Source organism: Phyllostomus hastatus, unplaced genomic scaffold (genome assembly GCF_019186645.2).
Source record: "Phyllostomus hastatus isolate PE091 unplaced genomic scaffold, TTU_PhHast_1.1 phas_scaffold_78, whole genome shotgun sequence".
In the NCBI taxonomy this organism is placed as follows: Eukaryota; Metazoa; Chordata; class Mammalia; order Chiroptera; family Phyllostomidae; genus Phyllostomus; species Phyllostomus hastatus.
The window spans coordinates 68,600,181-68,615,278 of NW_025334041.1; the positions used below are offsets into that span (position 1 = coordinate 68,600,181).

The following is a 15,098-nucleotide window of genomic DNA, read 5'->3' on the forward strand; positions in this document are numbered from 1 at the left end:
GGTAAAAAGCCGGCCTCGATAAATGTCTTAACAAATAAATTGCCTTACCCGACGCTGAAATGATAGTTTTAACCCCAGATGACTCTGTATTATCATTTTTAATTGTAACACTGCATCACTGAAACATTTCTAACTTCTTGAGCCTAGACGTCTTTTGCATAATTAGGTCTAGGGTTGGATAGATACCGGTACCTCCTCCACCCAGCCTACTGCTCTAAGGCCGAAGACCAGCCCTAATAAGGTAGCGCCCAGTAACTTGCGGCACTGACAAATTGTAGGCACCTCGGGTTTCGCCTGTGCTCACTTTAGCGCCGGTTTCCGGAAGAGCACGCGCAGACGCATTGGTCTCCCTTGCTCCTTGGCTCCGCCCAGCTCCCTTCTGGCGGGCGGGGTGAAACCTGGGCTGGGAGAAGGGGCCGGACGGCAGCTGCGCGCATGTGCAGAAGAGAACTGAGGGCCCAGGCACACTGACCCGCCTGGCTTAAGCAATTGAGACAAGATGCAGGTAAGCTGTGGGGCGCCGGGCTTGTAGGCTGCGGTCGCTTGCTTGCCCCGCCGGGTCTGCGCAGGCGGTGGACCGTCCGGTCAGGCCCAGTGGGAAGTGCCAGGACCCCAGGCACCGAGGAGAGCTTGCTAGTTGAGGCCCGGTGCAGTGCGGGAGAGCGGGCGTGGTCCCACCTGCTGAGCGTCTCCACCTCGGTGTATCCCAACCCCAAATATCTGTCCTTTGTAGCTATCTCTCCTTGAGATCTTATTCCACCCGACAAAGTTACCTCTTAATTATTAACTCTCTTAGTGAGCACATAAGCAGATGTGTTTACGGACCCTGTGCACGGACCGGGAAGCTGAGGTTTGGAGAAATGGAGGATCCCGCCTAAGGGTCCCGTAACTTAAAACAGTGGTGGAACCCCTGTTCCTGACTTCACTTAGAGCTGGGGGAGGGGTTGACTACACTCTTACCCCTAACATTGGTGCTCAGGTTTAGGTAGGCTCTCCTAGCTTCCAGAGCTCAGCCCGGGGGTCTCCTGTGTTCAGTTACTTTCTGGCTTAAAACAAGATTCCCTAGCATTGTCCTTTTATTGTCTCTGGAATTTGACCGAACCCCAAAGAAAAGTGAAAGAAAAAGAGTGAAGACACGATGGAAATGGATGCTTTTATGAACAAAAACATGCGACAACTAAGTTGTCAAGGACCGTCCTCCAAAGGTCATTCTGCTGCCTTCCAGAATTCTCTGTGGTCAGGAATTCTGATTTCTGGCTCAGTGGGAAATGGAGTTAGTGTGGGGTGGGTTGGGGCAGGAGAGGATAATCCTCTGCAAATAACAGCGTGTCTGCCACAAACCAGACCCTCTTAAATGGTGATGAGGAAGCTCCAGGGCTGCTTTCCATAGCACTCGTTGGTTACGAATTTCACATCGGGGCCATTATCGATGTTCTGTCAGGCTATGCAGAACCAGTGTTTTTGAAGCAGGGTTCTGGAGCTAAGAGCCCACTTTGCCATTTATCCTTCTGACATTTAATCCTGGCAAATTTGACTTGTTGCAGCATGTCCATGGCTTCCTAAATGTCGTGTCTGTCCTAAGGTTCTTAGGGTTAACTACGTAGATACAGGTAAAGGGCTTCGAAATGTACCCTGCACCTAGAATTCATTAACTGTTAGCCATTGTGAGCTATTCCATGGGGCCTCAGCTCTCTCTCTCTCTCTCAGGTTTGGCCATTAGAGAATTTGTCAGCCTAGCATCAGGCTCTCCTTCTGATGCTTCTGACCCTACTGCAGCCTCAGGACTTTGAGATACTCAGTATTGCTGCTCTTGGGCGGTTTGAACATTCTTGTCTCTCTGCTTGGAAAGTAATTTCCTAAGATCTCACTCCTCATGTCTGATTTCTTCTTACCCTCCAGAGATGGTTAAATGTCACTTCTCCTAGGGGAACATCCCCACCCATTCTGTGAAATTCAGCTCCCCTGTGACTCCATAGGTCAGCAGCCTGTTGGCCATTGCACTTGCCACAGTTTGTAATATATATCTGATGTTTTAATGCCTGACTCTTCATCTTGACTGTAGTGTAGATGGCTCTGGCATCCACCACTCTTCCCTACTGTTGCAATTATTTACATATAGTACATAGCTAATAAATATCTGTTGAGTATTGGACAAAAACCAGGTCAGAGCCTTGGTTCCAGCATTGAAGCCGATCTGCACATCATATCTTGATTTTTCACCCCAAGAATAACTACTCAGTGGTTGGGGGTCGGGGAGCAGAGAGGAAGATGGGAAGAATGGAACAGGAGCTATGGGTCTACAGATCACGGAATAATTTGAATTTTTTTTCCTGTCACCTTCCCTATTTGACCCCTTGCCCAATGTAACACTCTCCATAGTGGACTCATGGTCTGTATCCTTGGTCCCCCCTGCTCTAGGACCCCAACGCAGACACTGAGTGGAATGACATCTTACGCAAAAAGGGCATTTTGCCCTCGAAGAAAAGTTTGAATGAACTGGAAAAGGAGGCGGAAGAGCAAGAACAGCGAGTTCTTCAGCAGTCAGTCGGTTAGCTTGCTTTTACTCTTTTCTGTTCTGTGTCTTTCTGGACAGGAAACAATTTTCTAAGCCTCTAAACTGCTTTGATAGAAGGATCCTCCGAGCAAGAGTCAGGGTGCCAGGGATTGAAGTGCTGTAATGAACATTGGGACCAAAGCAAGTCATGGCATGTCTCTGCCTTCAACTTCCTGGGCTGTAGAATTAGGGGACTTCAGAGGCCTCCGTTATTTCCACAGTTTCTTGTTTGTGTCAGATAAGCACATGATAATCCTGAAGACTTGACTTTCTGGTCTGCTATTCACTTTGGATAAGGTCATGGAAATTTGCTCAATGTTTCTAGTGTTTGTATTCTCTCTTTTTTTTTCTTTAAAATTTCTATCCATTGAATTGAGAGAGAGAGAGGAAGGGGGAGACAGGGAGTGAGAGAGAGAGAAACATTGATTTGTTATTTCACTCATTTTTGCATTCACTGGTTGATTTGCATATGTACCCTGACCAGGGATGATGCTCTAATCAACTGAGCTTTCTCCTGAGCTTACACTGTATTGTTTTTGTGCTTTTATTGAAAATATTTAAATAACTTAATTTGGGGAAGGTTAATATGGAGCCAAGAAAAGCATTTTCTCAAAGGTAGCTGTACCTCCTGAATTGGTATCCCTAGGTGTTTGTAAAAACCCAGTTCCTACTGAATCAGAATCTCTGGGGGGTGAGGCCCAAGAATCTGCATTTTAAACAAGTTCCTCAAAGGATTTCTGATACACACCAGAGTTTCAGAACTGCTGATCACAGAACCAATATTTTTGTCCCCTGTTTACATATTAGACTAATTTAGAGAAGGATTTGTTACAAAGCATTTATCTAGTGAGTGGTTATTGAATGATTACTGTGTGCCAGATAGTGTTGTAGGCAGTGGGGCTTTAGCCACACACAGGCCAGACAAAAATCCCATCCTGGTGGAACTTACATTGCAATGAGACAGACAATAAATGATACATAAGTGAAATATAGGAAAATAAGGCAGGAAAAGGGCCTTGAAAGGGTTGCAGGAGTACAGGTCTAGATAGTGTCGGAGAGGATCTCACTAGGAAGACAGGCAGGTAGAGCTGAGGGAGGTGAACTGAGCTACGTTAGCAAGTGAAAAGCATGTTGGAAAATCTGGAAGGAGGCCAATATGATTGGGAGAGAGGAGGAGTACGTTCAGAGAGGTAACTAGGGGTCAGACCATTTAGGACCTTGCAACTTTTAATAAGGACCTTGATTTTATGTAATGAGTTGGAAGTCATGGGAGTTTGAACAGAAGAGTGACATGCGTCCTCCATGTTGACAGCACCATCCTGTTGCTGCCTTCCTCAGCATGGACAGTGGGGGGCAAAGCAGGAAATAAGGAGGCTAGCTTGGAAACTACTGCAGTAATGCAGGCAAGAGGTACCGTTGGCTTGGACCAGAGTGGTGGTGCTGGTGGAAGTGGTTAGAGGTGACCAGATCTGGACATTTTTTGAAGGTAGGGCCAACAGGATTTGCTGATGGATCGATCCTTTGAGGGGTGTGAGAGAAATAAGTCTAGGATGACTGCAAGGTTTTGGGCTTGAGCCACTGGAAGGACGGAGTTACCTCGCCTGAGATGAGGGCTTGGAGAGAGCAGGTTTGAGGTGAGATCAGGAAGTTCATTTGGGACATAGTAACTTTGAGATTTTTATTAGATAAATAGAGGTAGTAAGTGGGCCATTGGTCATGGTTTCCTTTAAATCAGAGAATATGGGCTGGAGGCATAAATTTGGGAATTGTCATCATATTGGCAGTATTTAAAGCCATGAGGTACAATCACCAAATGAGTGGGTATAGATAAAGAAGGAAAGGAGCCAAGCCAGCAGAGGGTCCAAAGGAGGGGAGAGTCACAGGGGGGAGCAGAAGAGGGCAGTCCTTCTCAGAGGAGGCAGAGTGGGGTTGGATCACAGGCTGTTCATCTCTTAAGAAATGAGGGTCATTGCTGAGGTTGATAAGAGCAGTTCTCTGTAGTGCTGGGATGGATGCAGGGACAAAAGCCTGATTTGGTGGCCAAAAACAACTGTTTATGGCAATAGCCCTGGCTGGTGTGGCTCAGTGGATTGAGTGCTGGCCTGGGAAGCAAGGGATCGCTGGTTCGATTCCCAGTCAGGGCACATGCCTGGGTTTCAGGCCAGGTCCCCAGTGGGGGGTGCTTGAGAGGCAACCACACATTGATGTTTCTCTCCCCCTCTTTTCCCCTCCCTTCCCCTCTAAAAATGAATAAATAAAATCTTTAAAAAAAAGAGTATTTATGGCAGTACCAACAAAATACAGATGTTATGGCAGGTCCTTGTGCTTGCTGTGGGAAGACACCCACTGGTGTCCTTTCACCTCCTGGGTGGGAAGAGAACTGTGATGCCTCTGCCCAATAGTGTGTGTGCTTGACGATCAGACCAGGTGAATTTGGGCAAGTACAGTGTTTGTTTTATAAACGTGGGGAACTTCTCCTCCATGTCCTCACTGTGGTGTGTAGGTAAGAGAGTCAGGCTTGCAGTTATCAACACACTAGTTCCATCTTTTAACACCCTCAACTGCTTTGTACTAGTATAATACCTTAAATGCTTTGCATTCTGGTTTTGGTGGTCTGGGAGTCTTTGGTGTTGCATGCACATCTTTATGAGAAAAGTGAAGGAAAAAATGCGTGTATGTTCATCCTTTAAATTTTCTGGTTTCTGCTGACTTAACTATATTCAGTGAAAACTTACGAAGATATGACTTTGGAAGAATTGGAGGATAATGAAGATGAATTTAATGAGGAAGATGAACGAGCTATTGAAATGTACAGGTTAGTGCCACCCAGAGGGACTGTTTGTTTTTTTGTGTGGCACTAGAATGTGTGTCCCTTGAAAAATGAACTTTTTGATTGAGATTTCATTTGGAAAGAGTTGTAATTAAATAATAATATTTCAGATTCCAGAGAACTGATCTTAAAATTTTGCCATGCAGCAAATAAATAAACCTGGACCTTTATGAAGGTTGTTGTCTGAATGTGTGTGTGTGTGTGTGTGTGTGTGTGTGTGTGTGTGTGAGAGAGAGAGAGAGAGAGAGAGAGAGAGAGAACTCACTCCTCCTGTTGTGCAGGCAGCAGAGACTGGCTGAGTGGAAAGCAACTAAACTAAAGAGTAAATTTGGAGAAGTTTTGGAGATCTCAGGAAAGGATTATGTTCAGGAAGTTACCAAAGCTGGAGAGGGCTTGTGGGTGATCTTGCACCTTTACAAACAAGGGTGAGTGATGTTATGCTCTGTCTTTAAATGCTCATTTGACTACATATCTTGAACATCCTGGGTTTAATTCACATCAGAGGGTGTTACATGTGTTTTTGTTGCTGATTTGCCCAAATCTTAATGCCCTATTTTTGTCCTTAGACTTTCAAATTAGTATTTGTGACTAACACAAATGCCTTTGTTACGGTGTAGCAATGAAGACTTGGCTTTTATTGATAATAAATTCCTAAGTTATTGTCCCTCTAGAGAAACTCTTGTTTTTTAAAATTCCATGCACGGATCAATCTCACAGGTGGCGAGGGCGACCTTTGCAGTGACTGTCCATGGCAGGTGGCGCGAGGTCTTCCAGCGTTTCTCACCTGCAGCCTCGTCCTCAGCCGCAGAGTCCATTGCCGTGCAGGACCCTTTAGAGCAGGAAATGCTCTCTGGCCTGCCTTACAGGTTCTAAATGTTGAATGTCTGCCATGCATACAGGCATAACAATTATCTTTTACATTGAAGCTGTTTTTCTGACTTATTATTGGGTCAAATTAAATTGAATTTGAGTTCTTCATTTTCCCTAAACATATTAGAAGCTTCTTTAAAAATGTTAATTCTTTTTGGCTGGAGTAACAAAACCACTTGTGAGGTTTTACTTAGGGTAGCAGGATGGCTAAGCTTTGTTTTGGGTAAATGCAGAATCATAGTTGCTTCTATTTCTGCTTTGTAGGATCTTCCCACTCACACCGTTTCCTGTTTCCATTTTGTAGGATTCCCCTCTGTGCCCTGATAAATCAGCACCTGAGTGGACTCGCCAGGAAGTTTCCTGATGTCAAGTTTATCAAAGCCATTTCAACAACCTGCATACCCAACTACCCCGATAGGAATCTGCCCACGATATTTGTTTACCTTGACGGTGATATCAAGGCTCAGTTTATTGGACCCCTCGTGTTTGGTGGCATGAACCTGACAAGAGATGGTAAGGGCCTCTTTGAGATGGTCTAGAGCACATGAGACGTGGCCAGTGCATGGTGGAGACGGGAGGAAGCACATTTAATCTCTCTTCTGAGACCAAAGGGGGCAGATACAACCGGGCTGTAATCGTTCTCAGTGAAAAGAGGCCACAATGGACTTTGAAATATATGGATTTAATACTAATGTCTAATATGTTTCTTCATCCCTGTATTTGAATGTTTTAAGTTGTAGCTCAGGATCTCATTATTTTTGTTTAATTCACATGATCATGTAAGGACAGATATATATGTATATATATATACGTGTGTGTGTATATAATATATAGGTAAATGATCTCTATAGAAAGGTTTTCTGAGTTGAATGTCTTAGTAGCTTTTAAATTAAATTAAAATGTTATTTAATTCTGCTTCTTAACTCCTGGCAGATGTCTTCTCCTTTTTACCTGTTACGCACGGAGGTGTCAGAAATACATATACACACGTAATGTGAGAGGGACTGAGGTCTGAGGGCTTCCTGCGAAGTCAGGTTCTTTATCTCTTTATTGAGACAATGTCTAACTGTGCTTTAGTGGTTTTAAAAGCATGTTAAAATATGATTATATACTATTTTATATAACTGTATAAGACCTTCAACTGAGAAAAGTATAAACATACATACATACATACATACATACACATATACACACATGTATGTTACATTAGTTATTCACTGTTCCAGTGTTCAAAGGCTTACAGCATTTTAAACTAAATACATGTTGGCATCATATTTTGGTCTTTTGACTGTGCCATGAGGGGAGAAAGGTAGATGAACAGTAGTAGTTACAGTCTTTATTTCCAGAACAAGTCTTATTTGAGGATTAATGAACTTACTAAAACAATGATTACTACATGAGTGAACAGTAACATTAAATACATACACTTACAGATATGAATGTATGTGTACATTTAAATGTACTCTTGAGTCAAGACTGAAATCTTCAGTTTGGGGTTTTTTTTGTTTGTTTTTGAAGAAACTGGTTGAGTTTTTGTAACATTTAAGTAGGTACCTAGAGCTGAAAATACTAGTGGTATTCATCTCCATGAGCACTTTAAATTAGTATGACTTCAGTCAATTTGGTTGTCAGATTTTAGTGGAAGTACCTATTTAACAGCATCACTTTAAACCAGACTGTTTGTTGTAGAATCTTTCATCCAGTTCCCTGATTCTGCATCAGTCCTCTCTGCAGTGGAAAAGTGCGTCACTTGATTTTGCTTCATAAAGTCTAACACCTGTGTGCGGTTCCACTGGTTATAATAAGAGAGGGAAATACAGGAACTGAGCCTTTAGTCACTGATTCTTCATTTCCTGGTATTTTAAAAAAAATTATTAGTTGGAACAAATGTGTCCGTTCAAGGATGTCATTTATCTTTTGACCCTAATAGATTGAGATATTGGACATGAGGTTTCAGAATTGCCTTTTGTTAACTAAAATTAGATTTGATGATTAGATAGTCAACAGGACTGTGAGAAGTATTTCCTTGAGATGTTTCAGGCTGATTTCGCCTCCGGGAAACCGTACAGTCTGAGAAGCTGCAGCCGTGAGAATACGCTTCAGTCTCTCAGTCCCCACACAGGTCCCGATGTGTGGCACATCTCCCTTGAGCTCATTGTGTGGCCATGTTTCAAAGTCCTTTTGTTTTCCTGCTTCAAGGTCTGATTTTTTCCCTTTCTTCTGGATACCTGATAATTCTGGTACTAAAATTAAATTGTCCTCAAATGTTGATGATTGTAGTTTCTACAGGGCAAAAACCCAACTTAACAGACTTGAGGGTGAGGGCCCAGTGCCGACTGTCTTAGGTAATTTGGTTTTACTTTATTGCTTAGACTTGGAGTGGAAATTGTCTGAGTCTGGAGCAATCAAGACGGACCTGGAGGAAAACCCTAAGAAACCCATCGAAGACGCGTTGCTGTCCTCAGTGCGGTGCTCCGCCCCCATGCGGAGGGGCAGCGACTCCGAGGACGAAGACTGAGGCTGCGAGGGTGCTGAACTTCCTGAGGTCACAAAGCTCTGGATTCTTTTAAAAAGGAAAAAGTAGGAAAGAATCCTTTGGTTTTTAGCCTTTTATAATTATGTTTTAAATCTCATAGATCTCAGAAATATCATTTCTGGGAATCCTATTGACTTTCTTAGAACTCTTTTTAAATTAATATTTTCTTAAAATAAAAACCAACTGTTGGTATGGCAAATGTCTCCGTTTTCCTCACTTATCTAACTACTCACTGTTTATTCACATACAGCTACATAAAAAGGGATATGGAGTTTTTTAAAAAGTGTGAGTAATTTATACAGTGGAAAAATTGCAAACTCTGCAGTTACATTATTTTTTTATAAAGTTAGCAACAGGATTACTCAAAATGAATGATTTATAGGAAAAAAATCTTAGTATTTATCCTATTTAGAAGAAATAGGTGATAATTTTTATAAAAACAAAGACTGTCTTAAAGCAATAATGGAAAGATCTCAATTTACTGCCATTTATGTTAAATATTTTTTCCTTGTTAAAATAACTTTTTTTCTCAAACTGTTGAGATGTCAGCTAATCTCAAATAGTGAAAAAAGCTCCCTTAGTTCTTTTGTTTTAAATATAAACATATAAGCATGCACACAGATGAACAATCTCAATCAATTAATAAAAACATCAAGATATTTTTCTGCCTAGACTGCTCTTAGCATTTCTCACTTCTTATCAAATCAACATTAACAAAATAGTTAGGGCAAATATTATTCCCTAATATTTGTGTTGGGTGATGTAGTATTTAATGCTGGATTGAATTTTAAAAATGTGAATCAGAAGGTGTAGAGTTACGCCTTCAGATTATACTGTAAAATTAATTTTTGCTCTAATTCAAAGAATGGCAAGCAGCTGTGACCCATTTAATCTGTCAGGAGTGTCTGATAGTGAATATTTGTTTTTCTACACACAAGAGCCAGCACTGCTGACAAAAAAGCTCCTCTGTGTAACAGTTTATCTTTAAGGATTTTTTTGCGAACCTTTAATTGCAGGGTTGGTACAAGCTTGGTCAGTTCTGTCGCTTGAATGCTGGTTCCGTGGGTTTTTGTAGGAGAGCTGATTTCGTAGGTTTCCGTCAGTGGATGTTGAGTTGGAGAGCTGTGGGGGGAGCAGGTGGAAAGCTGGAGCACTGACTGCACCTGCCGAAGAGCTGCAGTTGGCACAGCTGCCAGGAAAAGACAGAACTCCGCTCGGACGTTGCTGGCAGGGTGAGCAGTGTCCACAGTGGTGGAGCCCATACCAGGTGTGATCTCAGTATTTGCTGTGCCGCTTTGAGCTATGTGAGTATGTAAATTTCCTCATGATCTTGCCTCCAGGCCTGACTGAGGCACTTAGTTTGAACTTAATGAAAGCTCCGGTGCCCATGGACTTGGCTCATGAGCCCTGCGTGGCCACAGGGGACCCAGGCCCCTGGCTGCTATTTAGTCATGCTGACTGATCTTGATTTAAAAGAGAGAGACTGTCTTCAGCCAAAGCACCCTGAACACACCTGATCTCATGTAAAAAGAGAAGAGAAGCATCTCTATTCTAAAATTAGTACTGTGATTTAGAACCTGACCTGCAGATTTCTATAGGCTGGTAGTTCTGGGAGACTTTCCTACAATGTTCACCATTAACTTCTTTCTATTTCATTCGGAGCATTTGTGATGTGGCAAAGGTGATACAATTTGGTGCTTAAGCATTGAGTTCATCTAATTCTGCACCTGAAAAACGTAGTGACCAGGGAAAACAGGCAAGAATGGTACCTAGCGCCTCTCCGAGGAGTGAAATACTCTAAGGCTATAGTCAAATACAATGTATTCATTATTTTCCTCATTTGTAGAGGAGAAAAGGGGTGTTGATAGACCTAGTATACTTACTCCATGGCAAACCTGTTTCATCCTCACTTGCCAAGGATGCAGACTGTGGTTTTGCCAGAGGCCCCTCACACGGGCTTCCTGCGGGGTGGAGGTACACCAGGGAGGTTGGACTGGATGGGAAAGGCACTTTATGAGAGATGTGAAACGGCTGCTTAGAAGGGTGTCCCCTGTCACCAATGCCTAAATTTTTTTAGGGGGGGTGTCATTGATTACCTCCAGCTTTCAATTCAGTTTTCTTATGTACTGAGCCTGCATTTGGACCAAGTGCTTTTCCAGTGTGACAGGCTAAACATCAAGTGTGCTGTGACTGTGTTTCCTACTTCAGAAGCATGTTCTGGTGAAAGTGGTTTTGTCCTGCTTATGGAGACCGGTTGTTACTCATAAATGCAGCCTTCTGACAAGTGGCTTTCAACACACATTCCTGATCGCGTTTACATTCACCCAGCAGACGGTCCGGGCTCTCTACCCTCTGTGTGCTGCCCCCCACTCAGCAGCTCCACGGGGGCCTCGTCACTTGTGTGCTGAGAGGTCTTCCCTCAGCTCGGCCTCACCACCCCATGCCAGTATGGCAGCCCTGTTTTCTGTTTCATCAGTCTCAAGTGGAGATGCACCTACTCTCGAAGTCCAAACCCTCCTTCTGTGCTTTCAACCCTTTGCTCTCCCATATTCTTCACGATTTTGTTCCAGTAAATCATCATCTTGATTTCAGTCTCTCCCTGGATGCCTAGCCTCAGGCAGTAAAAGCATTTAGGCCCCGTGGCAGAGACTGCTACTTGCTGACCAAGTATCCAGGATTCTCCAGTTCCACTCAAGCAGCAACAGGACCAGGTAAAAGATCAAACTCCCAGGCTCCCTTGAAGCTGAGGATTGCCAGAGGGAGGTGGACAGAAGTGGGCTGGGAGTTCTGGGCAAGCTTTCTTAAGAGAAACAACTGGCATGTGCCCCTTTTGGGCTTAATCCCCTTCTAGTTTCTGGCTGAAGCGTACATGGGTTTGCAGCCTACTTGGCAAAGCAGCAAGGATAATATTTCTGATGACTTTGTGGGGCCCCTACACCCCAGCTCTTCACAGCCCTCTCTGGACTGGGGAAGGAGTAACTTCCATCCTGGACTCTCTTAGCAGCTGACGCATTTCCTGGTAAAGCCACCTGCCTATGCCCGAAAAAAAAAAAAAAAAAGCAGTCATTCTAGCTTTCCACTCCCCAGAACACCAGAGAAATTAGTAGAAGCAGCTGGGGAGAAAAGTCAGATTACCTACAACACAGTTACAGTAAGGCTCACTGACTTCTGAGCAGCAGCAGCAGCAGTGAAAGCCAGAAAGATTGCAACAGTATCATCAGTGGACTAAGAAAAAGCAACAGATAATAACCAAGAAATGTTAGTACTCAGTGAAGCTATATGTTAGGTATGGGACATTTCAGACATGATATGAGTAAGTTTGTTACCAATAGACTCTAAATGAAGGAAATTCAGAAGATTAACTATGTGCAGAAGGACAATGATCTGAGGAGGGTCTGAGGGTCAAGAAAGTAAGGAGACCAAAAAAAAAAAGGTAAATCTGCATGAACATTTACTTAATAGAACAATACAAATAATGTCTTATTTGTAACATTAAGGACAACATAGAAATAAAAAAAATAAAAGAACAAAAGTGTAAAAACTAAAGTGGGCTTAATTGGAGTTCAAATGTTAGACTCTTAAAAAGTACTCAGGTGGTTTGCAAAGATATGCATGTAAAAAATATTTTCTTCAAGGTAACAGTAAAAAAAATGATGTATAACTTTTCAAGTAGTAAGAGCAGGGGTGGGGGACCTTAATTAATTTAAAAGAAGAATAGAAGGAATAATGAAAAGAAACAAAAGGCAGAACCATAGAGAATCCAAAATACAATATCAGAAATAAACTGAAATATTAATCATGATAAATATATAAATGTATAATAGTAGTTTTAATAGTCTTGCCATACAACCCAGAAGTCATGTGCCTAGCTAATTAACCAAGTGATTTGAAATGTCCACACAAAAACCTGCACACAAATGTTTGTAGGAGCTTTATTAACCAAAACCAAAACAACCAAATATCTATCAACAGGTGAATCGTTAAACAAACTGGTGCTTTGATACAATGGAATGTTACTCAGCAATTAAAAAAAAAAGCTATCAAGCCATACACACACAAAAGTGGATGCTAAGTGAAATAAGCCAGCCTAAAAAGGCTGTGTGCTGTATCACTCTAATGATACAGTGTGCTGGAGAAAGCGAACCCTGGAGCTGTTGTTGCAAAGATCGGCGGTGGCCAGGGGGTTGGAGGGTAGGGGGGTTGAACAGATAAAGCACTTGGGATTTTGGGGGCAGTAAAACTATTCTGAATGATACATAATGGTGGAGATATGACAATATGCATTTGTCAAAACCCACAGACCTTTGCAGCACAGAGGAATCCAAATATATGCAAATTAAAAATTTCATTTAGGGAGTCCAGGCATCCCTGGGTGGAATCCAGGATGTGACAAAACAACCTAACTATATTATAAATGTATGAAACAACTGAAGGGAAAGGATTGAGGGAAAGGTTCTGACCTTAGTAACTGTGGAAGTAAGTGGAGTCTGTAAGATTGAACAGCAAAAGAAACTGCGTAAGCATTGTCCTCTGGTTGATAAAGTTATTTCTCACAACAGTGTGGGTTAACAATTCTGACACTGCAACGATGCATATACACTAGAGCTGAACAGCTTAAATGAGTGGGTAGGAGATGGTGGCAGCCACGCGTCCCACTGTTAGAGTGTGAGGTGACAAGACTGCCCCGGGAGGAGGTTAGAAGGACTCATGTGGTGAAGGGTTAGAGTTGGAGGCATCGTAACACATGCATGTTAGGCTTAATATAGACACAGATGATTATATATTTAGGTAGTGTGTATGCACAGGTTAGTAAACACATATATTTTGTTTCTATGTCAGCTGAGGGGGCTTAAAAACAATGACATCCCTGGAGCAAAGGCCAGGGTCCATGAGTCACATTGAAAAGGAAATAGTGACAAATGTAAGAAAGGTGCATGCTGTACTTGATTGTGTATAGTTTGGTTCTGCCCCACTGCTGAGCCAGAGCCAAGGTCTTGAGTGCAGAGTTCAAGAGGCGATCCTGGGGTGCCGGAGTGAGGAGCTGAGTGAGGGGTGCAGGGAAGGGGAAAGGCCAATATAAGGGTGAGAATCTGAGGTCAGCGCTGAAGGAGGTAGGACTCAGTCCCTCTGAAACCTCTAAGAAGCACAGTCTTCTACCTACAGATGGAGCTGAGTTATTTATCTCCCAATTCTGGCCCCCACTGCTTGAAGTCTGCTCCCAGGGGGTGCACGCCCCTGAACTTGTTGGCTGTGCTTGCCTAAAGACTGAGCAAGTGTCTGTGTGTGGGAGGGGGATCTGGGCAGACAGAGCAGACTCCGTGTACCTTTAGGTGCAATGCTGGTGGTACAAGGTGGGTTGGAATTACATGCAAGTTAGTTCTGTTTATACATTTGAAAGCTTGCTTAGACACATTGAAACATAGGTTTTTGTCATATATCTCTCTTGTGCATACATAAAAAGAGAAATAGAAGCAAAATAAATTGATTGAGGTATTCCTAAAATGTCCTTCCGCAAAGAAGTCAGCTCTGACACCATGTTCTGCTACATTTGATGCTGCAATTCCTAGATTCAGCCGGAAGGTGGCAGGCAGTGACCACCTGATCACCAGTTGCCTAGCTGCCTGGCTAACAGGGACTGAGAGGCTCCCTGCCTTCAGAGATGTTTGGAAGGAGAGGAAATGTGCTTGGAATTGATGAAATGAGGTAGTTACATCCCTCAGGGGATGAAAGTGCATTAGTTATTTTAGCTTGAACATTCTAGCTTTTAACCTTGAAAGTAGATCATTAACTCTGAATCTGCGTATCCACAATTAAAATGTTGAAAATACCAACTTGCGAATAGGAAAAATGCTGCTTCTGCTCCTTGTACACTTATTAAAGTGTGGGGTGAATGGATACGGCCCTTCCCCCTTCCATGACTGCAGACTGACAGGATGGCCACTGGCCAGAAGGAACGTGCATTGTTTTGGGGATGGATTGGAATCCCCTCCTTACCTCCTTTGGGGAGCAGCTTCTTGCCCTGTGACTGCCTCTTGCTGCATGTGCTCACTGAGGTGATGTAGTTTAGAGTCACATGTGGGGCACGTGCCTCTTTTGTCTGAGACCCATTATAGCAAACCTCAGACCGAAAGAGGTGCAGTCTCTCACACCAGCCACCCACCGTGGGTGCGCTCCCCTGTTTTGTGAGAAATGAACCGCATGTCCACATCAGCTAGTCCACCAGGTGGTATTTTAGGAATATCCATGAACATTTTAGCAGCTCCCTGGTTTGGGGCTCCTGCGCTGCATAAAGCAAATACAAGATTTTA

The 15,098-nt window shown here is 43.1% G+C and overlaps 1 protein-coding gene across 1 annotated transcript; it reads left to right on the plus strand.

Moving 5' to 3' along the window:
- The first annotated feature begins 386 nt into the window (after positions 1–386).
- PDCL3 (phosducin like 3) lies at positions 387–8,989 on the plus strand. The gene is made up of 6 exons (XM_045828113.1): positions 387–505; positions 2,419–2,548; positions 5,279–5,369; positions 5,666–5,809; positions 6,559–6,767; positions 8,627–8,989. Exons 1-6 carry the CDS (start codon positions 500–502, stop codon positions 8,770–8,772), a joined length of 726 nt encoding a protein of 241 aa, XP_045684069.1. The 5' UTR covers positions 387–499; the 3' UTR covers positions 8,773–8,989.
- The last annotated feature ends 6,109 nt before the right edge of the window (positions 8,990–15,098 follow it).